Source organism: Garra rufa, chromosome 15 (genome assembly GCF_049309525.1).
Source record: "Garra rufa chromosome 15, GarRuf1.0, whole genome shotgun sequence".
In the NCBI taxonomy this organism is placed as follows: Eukaryota; Metazoa; Chordata; class Actinopteri; order Cypriniformes; family Cyprinidae; genus Garra; species Garra rufa.
Window position 1 is genome coordinate 14,404,898 of NC_133375.1, and position 12,486 is coordinate 14,417,383.

The 12,486-nt window shown below is 37.8% G+C and overlaps 1 protein-coding gene across 20 annotated transcripts in view; it reads right to left on the reverse strand.

Annotated features, from left to right (window-relative positions):
- Positions 1-3,764: 3,764 nt before the first annotated feature.
- The window catches only part of rimbp2b (RIMS binding protein 2b), a 186,569-nt gene continuing 177,847 nt past the window's right edge, over positions 3,765-12,486 (reverse strand). For 9 of the 20 annotated variants that reach the window (XM_073818532.1, XM_073818541.1, XM_073818537.1 and 6 more), the window contains 5 exons: positions 11,872-11,904; positions 8,917-8,988; positions 8,611-8,745; positions 7,606-7,650; positions 3,765-4,940 (listed from right to left, as the gene is read on the reverse strand). In XM_073818532.1, coding sequence (XP_073674633.1) covers positions 7,624-7,650; positions 8,611-8,745; positions 8,917-8,988; positions 11,872-11,904 — 267 coding nt within the window. In that variant the 3' untranslated portion in view covers positions 3,765-4,940; positions 7,606-7,623. The other 11 variants (XM_073818545.1, XM_073818547.1, XM_073818543.1 and 8 more) reach the window with 4 other exon arrangements.

Here is a 12,486-nt window from a genome sequence, read left to right on the forward strand (position 1 = left end):
AAGATGTCGTGTACAATTATTTTAAATCGTTTTGGATCAGTTATAACTGCATTAAGAATGGTAACGTTAACGCAATACCTGCAAAAGTGTTTACAGTCCGCAACTGCATATGAGTAAAGACCATAACACTCACATTTATGTATTTCAATATTAGGACGGGGTAAGTAATGTTCACCGATCACATTTTTGCTCTCATTCATCAGCTATAGGTTACCTCAGTAAACACATTGCATTCGTCTCTATACCTCAGTAAACACATTGCATTCGTCTCTATACCTCAGTAAACACATCGCGTTCATATCTCTCTCAGTACTCTACCCTGCCAGTAACCTTACATATAAAGATAAATCAAAGTGACATTACATTTACTAACCATTCAGACAGGTCCTGTATAAGCCATAATTACCGAACTTCTTTGCGGGTGTCATCTTGTTTCGGTTCCAACTCCGGTTTTTAAATTCAATTTTAAATGGATGGGGTTTTACAGCGTCTTCAAAGCCCCCCAGTGTCATTTTTTCCCAAACTAAGTTATACAACTGTACCCCCAACTAGGGCTGCACGATTAATCGAACAATGTTGTGAGGTGCGTTTAGTCAATGAAGCAGGTACTTTGATTAGTAGTAAATCTCCATCACGTGCATTCAGCTGCGTTCAGAGGCCTAAATCACTGACAAGCTGATTTACGTCTCTGTTGCTGCGTCCCAATTCGCATACTATCCGTCCTAAATAGTATTCGAAAATAGAATTAGTATGTCCCAAATCGTAGTATGTTTGAAAAAGTATTCCAAAGATTCCCGGATGGTCTACTACTTAACCTCAGAATTCGAAGTGCGGATCAATGCACACTCTAACGGCTAATATTGCCCACAACACACTGCGCCGTGAACGAGGATTCGATTAGAACTACAAACACGCATAAAAAGTGTTAAACTACAAACATGGAGGATATGCGCGACCAACGGACAGATAGAGAAAGGGGTTTGAGTGATAAATAATCAGTGTGTAACCTGATAAAAAATATATTTTTTAAATGTTACCCTCGTTATATTTCATGTGCAGCAACATTATGAACTTTTATAATGATAGGTTTGGTCATTAACGTTTAAATGCATAATTATGCAAACACGAGCAGAAGAGTTCTCGGCATGAAAGACTTCTGAAAGAACGTGCCTCTTCATTTCTCTCTAATACGGTAGGAAATTAAATTAAACGAAATGTAGATAATGTTAACCAAATGTTAACTGTGATGATTGACAGGGCAGTTTAAACAGTGACAGGATTAAGCAACAGAGCGTCCGTTAAAAAAGCAGTTGTGATGAAGTAGTATGTCCCAAAACTCGCCTACTATTCTGCTACATACTCAAAAGTATGTACTTTTTCTTCACAAAAAGAGTACATACTTTTAGGGCGTAGTATAAGTAGGCGAATTGGGACGCAGCATGTGTATTAATTGCCGCTCCAGCTGAACGCACGTTATGGAGATTTACTACTAATCAAAGTAGGCTACCGGCTTCATTGACTAAATGCGCCTCACAACATCGTTCGATTAATCGTGCAGCCCTACGGCCCCAACTGTTGTCTAGAGCTAGGCAACACCCCATGTGCTATGTAATGACAAGCCCCACAGAACTGAAGGGCGGGGTGAGCAGAGGTTCATAAAATTTAAAGGGCCAGGTACTGATATCGCTTGCTGAGAACAGAGGCATTTTTTACCAGGTAAAATGAGTGTTATTTTACACTACCATTGAGAATTTTTAATCAAAGTATATTACAAACTTTTCATTAGGACCCTAAAGAATCATATTAACTTGTGGAAAATGGGCATCCTATGACCCTTTTAATCACTACTTCGGCAGACAATTATGGACTTTGGGCGCCATCTTTTGGAAGTATGTGATTATATTTTATCAACCCTCAGCAAAATAACTCGTTTACTCACCTGTAAAACTGCAGAAACCTGACTTATAAAATGGACACATACAACGGTGTGTATAAAATATCAAATTTATTTTTGATATAAAACTGCACATGCACACTCACACAATATTTGATAACCATCAATATAGGCTTATAATTCTTTTTCATAAAGCTAGCACACAATTGCAGACTTTAAAACAGTATGGTTTGAAGACACCATGAGGAAAGCTTGCACTGTCAGATTATAAAGTTTAATGTACAAAAAAGGCAGTCTGAAAAGCAAGTATAAACATTTAAAAAGAATGTACAAATGGACAAAAAGTACAAAAAGAGCAGCAGTCACTCAAACATATGTAGAAGCGATGCTCTGTAACGTATTTTATGATTAAATGATTCGGCAAAAATGAATAAATAAATAAAAAAAAACGACAGTTATTCTGATGAATTAAAACGCCTGGAATTTTGGCTGTAAATTGTACAAGATATACAGAATGTTTCTCATACATTCCTGTTTTTTTGGCAGTCTCGGTCCATACTCGGTGCAAACCTATTTTTTTAGTACGTTCGTTCATGACAACATATGAAAATATGAAGGAGTGAAATGACAAACAAATGTATGGAGAAGTACAGTAACATTACGGAGTGGATGAAACTGAGCACGTATTGGAGACGGAGGAACTGTTAGAAGTATTTCCGGGAAGGTTTTCCTTGGCCATACATTCACAATTGCTCATTTCCTTCATCCTTATCAAGTACGGAATATGTGCATAATGTTATTCCAATGATTTGAATGCTGGGAGAGGCATCGGTGAGTCAATAACCAAACTGATTTCTGTAAAACTATGACTACGTTGTGCTAAATAAGTGGAAATTAAGGGCCTTAACTTCTGTGTAAATCGTAAATAAAACATTCTTATGCAAATTGTAGCCTTCAGCTGCACAATTTACACGCGAATGGATTTATGAACCATTTAAACAGACATTTGTTCCTTCCAAAGTGTTTAAACAAAGTTAGAATCCCTCCTTCCCTGTTTTTGACACACATTGCAAAAAACAACACAACACTTGGTCACACAGATTCGAAATACACAGCTTTTTTTTTTTCATGAGAAGGAAAGCATCGACATGACTGCGCACGACACAGACATCTCACCCAACTGACTGGACACAACACAAACCATTGTGCATTGAATAAGGCAAATATGAGGAGGCTCACTTCCACTAGGAGTTTCATGACCTGTCAGTGCTTTAAAACAACAAAAAACAGTAAAAAGTGGCAGAACACACTGTTTTCCCCTCATGGTATTTGTAGAAATATAAGCCATATTTGTGCTAACTCTCAAAACTTGTGCTAGGTTGTTAGGCTATTCTCTGAGAAGAGCTAGATGAAAAATGTGCCAAAAATATAGTTAAATAATAATAATTATTGTTATTATTTGATTAAATATTAAAGATATTATTAAACAAAATATCTTTTCTAATTATTTTATTATCCAAGGACATCTCTTGTATTGTATATTTTTAACAAGACATCTAAGTAACTCACATTAGTGAGCATTTCTGTGCTTTTAAGAATCAAACATGGGCAAACAGAACTTATTAAGGTTTCACTTTTAAAGGCAAAAGGCTACAGTTGTGGTCATGAAAGCCCTAGTTTCCACCATTTCCCTTTCTCTTTTCCATGGCCAATCCACGTAGAAACAGAAGATGAGAGAAATGTTCTTTTTCCCACCTTCTAAAGTAATTTCTCCCCAGTTCCAACCTCTTTGACCTGGCCGCTGTGAAGAGAGTTATGTGAAAACTATTTGACAGCACCAAGCCGTTTCAATAGATTCTTTCCTTTGGAGAGCAGTCCTGTTTTCTTAGAGTCAGCTCGGGGGCGCCGGATGGGACTGCCGGGCCCCTGGGCTGCGGGGCCGGACCCCGGGATGTGTGGGCGCACTGTGGGGGTGGCACTTCTTCTGGGAGGGCCCGCTTTTTCCACGGGAACCTAACGGAAGACCCGCAAGGGACAGTTCAGGGCTGGATGTTTAAAAAGAAAAGAAGGTGTTTCTTTGCCTTTTAAAGCATCTCTATGTCATTACTGTACAACAGACACTCCATCTCCTCTCACAGTCCTTTCTGTCCCAGCAGGGCCACCATACAGTCATTTATCAATCTGTAGTACATTTTGCATCATGAATAATACACCCAGACAGTAGGGGGCGGTGCTCTAAACAGTAATCTATGAATGAGAATTGGTGAAACCTGAAAAATCGAATGCGCTGCACTTCAGATTCTAGCTAAACTCTCATTTAAACATTAATAAACCTGATCAGACTGCAAGTGCAACATAAGAAATGAACTATTTATACACAGTAACATGACAGTAGTCTCATTTCTAGCAACCTTTAGTCAATAGTTCAACCAGATATGAACATTTGCTGGAAATTTACTTAACTCAAGCCATCCAAGATGTAAATGAGATGGTCTCTTCATCAAAACAGATTTAGAGAAATTTACCATCGCATCACTTGCTCGCCAATGGATCCTCTGGAGTGAATGGGTGCCGTCAGAATGAGAGTTCAAACAGCTGATACAAACATCACAATCAGGCAGATTTATGGAATATTGTGATGTTTGTATCAGCTGTTTGGACTCTCTTTCTGACGGCACCCATTCACTGTAGAGGATCCACTGGTGAGCAAGTGGTGTAATGCGAAGTATCTCCAAAACTTTGTCTCCTGTTTTGATAAAAAAAAAAAAAAAACGTATCTACATCTTGGACGGCCTGAGTAAACTTTCAGCAAATTTAAATTTTTGGGTGAACTATTCCTTTAACAGCAAAAACACATCTTTTGCATGCCCTTAATGTCAATTCAATAGTTGCATAACACAACATTAAAATAATATTTATTCTACAGCAACATGATCTATAATGGTAATGAAAAGAGAAGATAAGTCTTTAATTTACCAGTCTTTTGAAGTAATCTATCACCTTTCAGCATGGTAACTTCACCAAGGGTGTTGGAGCCAAATCAAACCTGCTTTAAAAAAGCTTCGTTTACAAAAGTGGCTGCAAAAACTTAAAAGTCAATCAAGTTTAAGAAACAGATTTGTCAATAAATCTACTCTTTAGATAGATAACGATAATGATACTTATGCTTGCTAGGCATTTTTGATCATTCCTATAGAGTTGATGGAAATAGTGCACCCTAATCACACACACACTCACACATGCCTTCATGATCTGGCTGACCTTGCCAATGTTTCAGTATTCATTTCAAAAGCGTTTAGTGTGAATTGTTGCTCAGTGTGGTATGATAGGGTGCACGGCTACAGGAGAGGAGAGGGTTTGTCCCAGGGCTTACACTAGGAATCTACTAAACTGCACACATTAGAGAAGAGAAGGGGTGGGGGTAAGGGGGTCAGGGATCCAATTCTGACCGTGCAACAATGGCCTTATAGCTTCTTATGACTTACAGGAGTCAATGAAAGACGAACATTATAATGGACAACACCCAGAGAAACAACTGAAGATACCAGCTGTGTCTGTCTAATGCACCGACAGCAGTGGAACAATCACAGCTCTCTGAGCAGCCCTACTTATAGAACTGATGCACAAAAAATATGACAATTCCAGGTCATGAGAGTTATAGGCGTGTTTTGATCTGTGCGTGTATCTGTATGGAATTTGTCTACAAATTGTGTTCACTTCAGAATGAAATTTCCTGATAATTTACTCACCACCATGTCATGCAAGATGTTCATGCCTTTCATTCTTCAGTCGAAAAGAAATAAAGGTTTTTGAGGAAAACATTCCAGGATTTTTCTTCATATAGCGGACTTTAGTGGGAGCCAATGGGTTAAAGGGCCAAATTGCAGTTTCAGTGCCAGGGCTCTACACAATCCCAGAAGAGGAATAAAGGTCTTATCTAGTGAAACGATGAGTGATTTTCTAAAAAAAATAAATAAAAATTTATATACTTTTTAACCATAAACGCTTGTCTCGCACTAGCTCTGCAACTTCACACGGTTAGTTCTTCATCTGTGTACTCTGGTTCAAAAGGTTAGGGTAGATCGAAATCTTATTCGTCTAATTTTCTCTTTCAACTTCAAAATCGTCCAACATCATAGTACCTTTTTTGTAAAAGGAGTTTGACTTTCTTTGCATGTTCGCTTTGTAAACACTGGGTCGGTACTTCCGCCTATGTCTTGTGTGACCTTTCCAATGTGACTACGTAATGCATGAAGAATATACATTTTTAGGGCTGCCCGCTAATAGTCGACTAACCGTTAGTCGACGAGAAGAGGCTTGGTCAACCAAAATTCTATTAGTCACAGAAAAAGTGACGGAGGTCATGCAGTCTGTGACGGACAGATTGTTAACGTAATCTATGTCTCAGTCTATGTGGTAATATCGGGCAGGACATCCAAATGCTCGCGCATCATTTATCTACCTCAAATATGGCTTATCATCTGAAAGATGTCAGTAGTAGCAACTTTATAAGGCCACTCAATCTAACATTAACCTAGAAAAAATGAGTGTGAAAGCTGAATAGTAGAGCATTAACTGGGTGACAGATGGAGGCGCTGGTGCACTCACTTATGGTCATATAGATAAAAGTAATACATCTTTCGAATCTGTAAAGACGTTTATTTGTTGTACGTTTATTTGTGTGCACTCAGAATAGCAACAAAACGTTGCGCTTAAAGCAAAAATGCGCTTTCTGCCGCCTCTGTCTTTGTGAACTTGAGTGTGAAACTTCGAAACTCTGTGTATATTTGCCTTACAGACATGAAAAATATATCTAGTGAGTGAAATGTCTACTTCTAAATGAACCAATTCAAATAGGAAACAAATATTCTTAGATTATGTAATACATATGAAACATGCATACGGGCGCATCACTACTGTCTTAAGCCGAAAACAATAATGACACATTCATAATTATCTGCCGCTGCACTGAGGCAAGCTTTTTGTGCACGTGCTTAAGCGCTTATTAGGCTATGTAGGCAATTAAAGGCTCATTATGATGATTCAACTAATACTTAAAATGTTTTTTTTTTTTTTAGAGAATGGGCGTTCGTTTTGCTAGACAAGACCTTTATTCCCCAGCTGTTATCATGTAGAGCCCTTTATAGCTGCATTAAAACTGTAATTTGGACCTTCAACCCACTGATCCCCACTGAAATCAGAATGCAGAAAAATCCTGGAATGTTTTCCTCAAAAACCTTCATTTCTTTTCGACTGAAGAAAGAAAGACATGAACATCTTGGATGACATGGGGGTGAGTAAATTATTAAGAAATAGTAATTCTGTAGTGAACTAATACTTCAACTGTGTAATTAATGAAAATGTAATAGTAATGAATATTTTTATAATAAAAATATAGTTTTTAATAAAATATTGTAATCCATTTAGATCTTAAAAAATATTTCAAATGAAATGAAAATAGTGAAATTACAAACATTAAAAATGACATAAGTGCATATTAATAAAACGATATTGATTGTAAATATAAACTAAAATATTATTAAATATAAATATCAGTATTTATTCAAATGAAACTTCAGTTAATCATCTTTTAGTAAATATGTCTGTGACTGTGTGAATGTGCCATACCAGGAGCAATAGTAAGAAGGACCCGCATCGTGTGCATTAGACGAGGACAGCGTTATTTGTTGTATCCTCTGTTGCTCACTTACGTGACAGATACTGAGCCGTTACGGAGTGAAATGAACACTCTTCTTCTGTTTTGCCAAGCAAGTGAGGAAAAAAAACAATGCCATGATGTAATGCATCTCAATAGTCTGCACAATGAATATGAGAAAAGAATCACAAAACTTTCAGTACAGAAAAACCTTGATGGGTCCTGATGATTGAGCAGAACATCCATCAGCAATATTTTATATTTTCTTTTTTCTCTTTTCTTTTTTTTTATACAGACCATGTACAATATCTACATCTACAGATCAAATCATTCTTGATATCTCTCTCTACTTGCAACATTTGTTTTGTGTCTTTCTTTAGGTTGATAGTCTTATATATCAGCAATATACAAAAAAACAATTCTTTCGGAAACATATACAAAAGGGTTTAAGGTTGTTGTTGTTGTTGTTTTTTTTAGACTGGTCTCAATCCGTTAAAGCACCTAAAAAATGTCACGGTGGTGAAGCATTCTGAAAGAAAAAGCATGCAGTTCTACAGTTCTACATGGATTCAGTTCTCTGTACATCAAAACTATCTCCTCTATTATAAATTGATTTCACTTTTAAACACAGTTACATTCATAAAGCATCTATTACAATGCCTCAACTTGTGAATTAGGTAAAAAATAAAGAGTCTTTTAGTGCTTCTTTTTCCAGAAATGATAACATTAGACAACTAATAATCTGGCACGTCTCTTTGTGTGAATTCTTCTTTTCCAAACAATGCTTTATGAATATGCAATTTCATTAACAGTTCACATTTCTCCTCCGCCGAACATCTGACATAAAAATAAAGGTTCCTCAGTCTTGTATTTTACGGTACGTCTCAGTGTTTAGTAAGCTGTCTCTCTTTTCTGTTTTCCTTCAGTGATCCATCAAAAAAGCAACCGGCTGTCACACAACACAAACACAGACGGAGAAGAGGAAAAAAACAGCGGAGCAGGAAGGAGATTAAAAAAAGAGCGAATGGATGACAGAGGGCTAGTGTGAAACAGGATGTACCCTTTTGTTCTTTGTCCGGGACGGGTGGTCCTGGGGGTGACGGCTCGGGGTGTTGGTGAGGTAAACCTCCACGTCATCAGGCACTTCTTCAAGAAAGTTGGAGGGGACCAGACCCTTGTGTCCATTAAGCTCTCCCTGAATGGAAAACAGAGGACATCATGCATCTAAGGCTAAATCCCAGTGTGGCAGCTCTCCTGTGCTCAGGGCTGAAAGCAGGAATAACCTCAAAGGATCAGCATTAGGTGTTTTGCGATACACATTCGCAGGATAGCGTAGTGTCCGAGATGGTGTGAACAATCTACTCACGTAATAAAAGCCATCCTCATCGATCTCTCCAAACACTGTGATCACATCACCGGCACAAAACGTCAGCTCAGCCTGTGGGACAGAAAAAGTAAACCATGTTAGATTTCAGTCATCGTTCATAACTGTCACAGAGATCATTTAATATGCAACAGTTACAACCACAATGTAGATGTATTAATCACTTTAATCAGTCAGTCATAATTCAGCCTGTCTGTCCCCATCTTTATATCAATCTGTCTATTCATTGATACATTTGTCTATATGTCAATTTTCTTCTGTCTCTATCTATCCGTTCATCCATCTGTTTATCCATCTATCTCTGTCCATCTCTCCGTCTGTCTATATGTCCATCTTCTTCTATCTCTCTGTCCATCCGTCTAAACATCCACCTGTCTGTCTGTCTGTCTATCTATCTATCTATCTATCTATCTATCTATCTATCTATCTATCTATGTCCACCTCTCCATCTGGCTGTCTGTCTAACTCTCCATCCTTCTATTCGTCCACCTGTTTATCTATCTATACGCCTGCCTGTCTATCCATCTGCCTATCTGTCTATAGGTCTATGTATACATCTGCCTGTCTATCTATCCATCTGTCCGTCTATACAACCACCTGTCTGTCCATCTATCTGTCCACCTCTCTCTGTCTGTACGTCCATCTATTCATCCACTTGTCTGTTTATCTCTGTTCATCTGTATGTCCAAATTTGTCTGTATGTGCATCTATTCATCCACCTTTCTGTCTATCTATCTGTCCATCCATCTATACATCCACCTGTCTATCTATCCGTCTATATGACAATCTTCTGTCTATCTATCTGTCCATCCATGTAGACGTCTATCTTTCTGTCCATCTATACATCCGTCTGTCTCTATATCTATCTGTCGATCGATGCTTCCACCAACTCATCCACCCATTTATCCACATGTCTGTCTATCTGTCCGTCTGTGTTCATCTTTTGTCTGTCTGTCCGTCTATCTGTCCATCTCTTCATCCATCTGTTTATCTGTCTATACGTCCACTTGTCTGTTGATCTATCTGTCCTTCCATCCGTCTATATGTGCATCTATCTATCTATCTATCTATCTATCTATCTATCTATCTATCTATCTATCTATCTATCTATCTATCATCTGTCCATCTGTCTATACGTCCACCTGTCTGTCTGTCAATCTGTCCGTCCATCTATATGTGCATCTATCTATCTATCTATCTATACATCCACCTGTCTGTCAATCTGTCCGTCCATCTATATGTGCATCTATCTATCTATCTATCTATACATCCACCTGTCTGTCAATCTGTCCGTCCATCTATATGTGCATCTATCTATCTATCTATCTATACATCCACCTGTCTGTCTGTCTGTCTGTCAATCTGTCCGTCCATCTATGTGCATCTATCTATCTATCTATCTATCTATCTATCTATCCATCTATCCATCTATCCATCTATCCATCTGTCTATACGTCCACCTGTCTGTCTGTCAATCTGTCCGTCCATCTATATGTGCATCTATCTATCTATCTATCTATCTATCTATCTATCTATCTATCTATCTATCTATCTATCTATCTATCTATCTATCTATCTATCCATCCACCTGTCTGTCTGTCTGTCTGTCAATCTGTCCGTCCATCTATATGTGCATCCATCCATCCATCCACCTGTCTGTCTGTCAATCTGTCCGTCCATCTATATGTGCATCTATCTATCTATCCTTTATTTTATTTTATTATTTTGATACTGTAAGGTTGCTTTGACACAACTTGTATTGTAAAAAGCGCTGTATAAATAATCTTGACTTGACTTCATGTCCATATTCTTCTGTCTATCCATCCTTCTATCAATTGATTTGTCCATCCGTCTATATGTCTATCTATACATCAGTCTGTCTGTCTGTTTACCTATCTATCCGTCTGTCTATATGTCCATCTTCTGTCTATATGTCCATCTTCGTCTGTCTGTCTCTTTATCTCTGTCAGTCTGTCTATACGTCCACCTGTCTGTCTGTCTGTCTATCTATCTTTCTATCTATCCATCTGTTTATCTATTTATCCATCTATCCATCTATCCATCTGTCTATACGTCCACCTGTCTGTCTGTCTATCTATCTTTCTATCTATCCATCTGTTTATCTATTTATCTGTCTACCAATAGGGGCACTTTTTCACTTCTGAACACTTACTATTTAGCTATTGAAGACAACTTAACTTTGACAGAATTAAAACCTTAACATGTAATCTACACAAGGTTTAGCCCTAACTCTATACTCATAAAAATAAACCTAAGTAATGCACCTTATTGGAATGAATATAAAATTTCTAGCAACATTCTCTAGTTCAGGTCCAAAACAACATCCACCAAACTTGTGAATTACAAACACAGATCAACCAACACTGGGCAAGGCAGGTCCTTACTGTCAGACTGGGAGCTGTGTTCACAAGCCACCCTTTACCTCCAGTCAAACAACAGCAAAAAACACACACAGAGATCTCACTGTCACAAATAACCATTCCCTATTCCTTTCATAGGAACTCACTCACTTACAGCAGAGCAGACTTCTCCACAGCCTATCACAAAGCCTTCATAAATGCATTATAATGATTCATAATATCCAATAAATGCATGCATACACATTGGAATTCATTTAAATGCATATCTGGTTCACTAAAGCATGACACTACCACTACCACCATGGAATATAAAGCGTCCGTTTACGCTTATTTCCTTAGAGAATCATTCATCAAGCAAATTATGAAGGCTTTAAAACACATTCTGTATGAAATGCAAATGTATTGCACATGCATTATGATGTTTGGGTCCCGTAAGTGAAATGTCCACACACAATACAGGTGCTGATGCAGTGCAGTGAGCTCCCTCAGCAGGAAATAGAGTGTCATTTGGCACAGGCCCAGTGAGTGTAGACTCACTACTTCCTTCCACACTCACCTCCTCACTCTGCAAGCTGCCCCCATATCGGGCCTGTGTGCCAGCGGCAATGCAAAGGTGACAGTAAGTGACAATGGGGTGTAAAAGACTTGGAAATGCTAATTATAATATAGAATTATTAGCTGATGTAACGCTTTTTTAAAAAGATTTGGAATTGAACTGGACATTGAATTGAACAAACGACTAAAGACCTAAATACACATTTCAACCAATTGCTTTTAAATGTATTGCTTTTAACATTGCTATTACTTTTTTGTTGATGTCTTATATGAAGTACAATTACACTTAAACACAATTAAATATGTAAATAAGCACAGCATGATTTATGAATGACAGCAGGCCTGGTTGTCAGGATGGTAACATGAATCATTCAATTTGATGTTATTCTATTTTGTATGGAAGCCCGTTTACGCCATTGAATAATAAAAAAAAGGTTGTTTTGACTTTTTAACTCCCAATTCTGGCTTTCTTTTCTCTCACAATTGTGAATTTATGTCTTGCAATTCTTACATTTTCATGCAATTCTGACTTCTCGCAGAATTCTGAGATATAAACTTGTTATAAAGTTCAATTTTGAGGGATAAAAAGACTGATATGTTCTCAGAATTCCGAGTT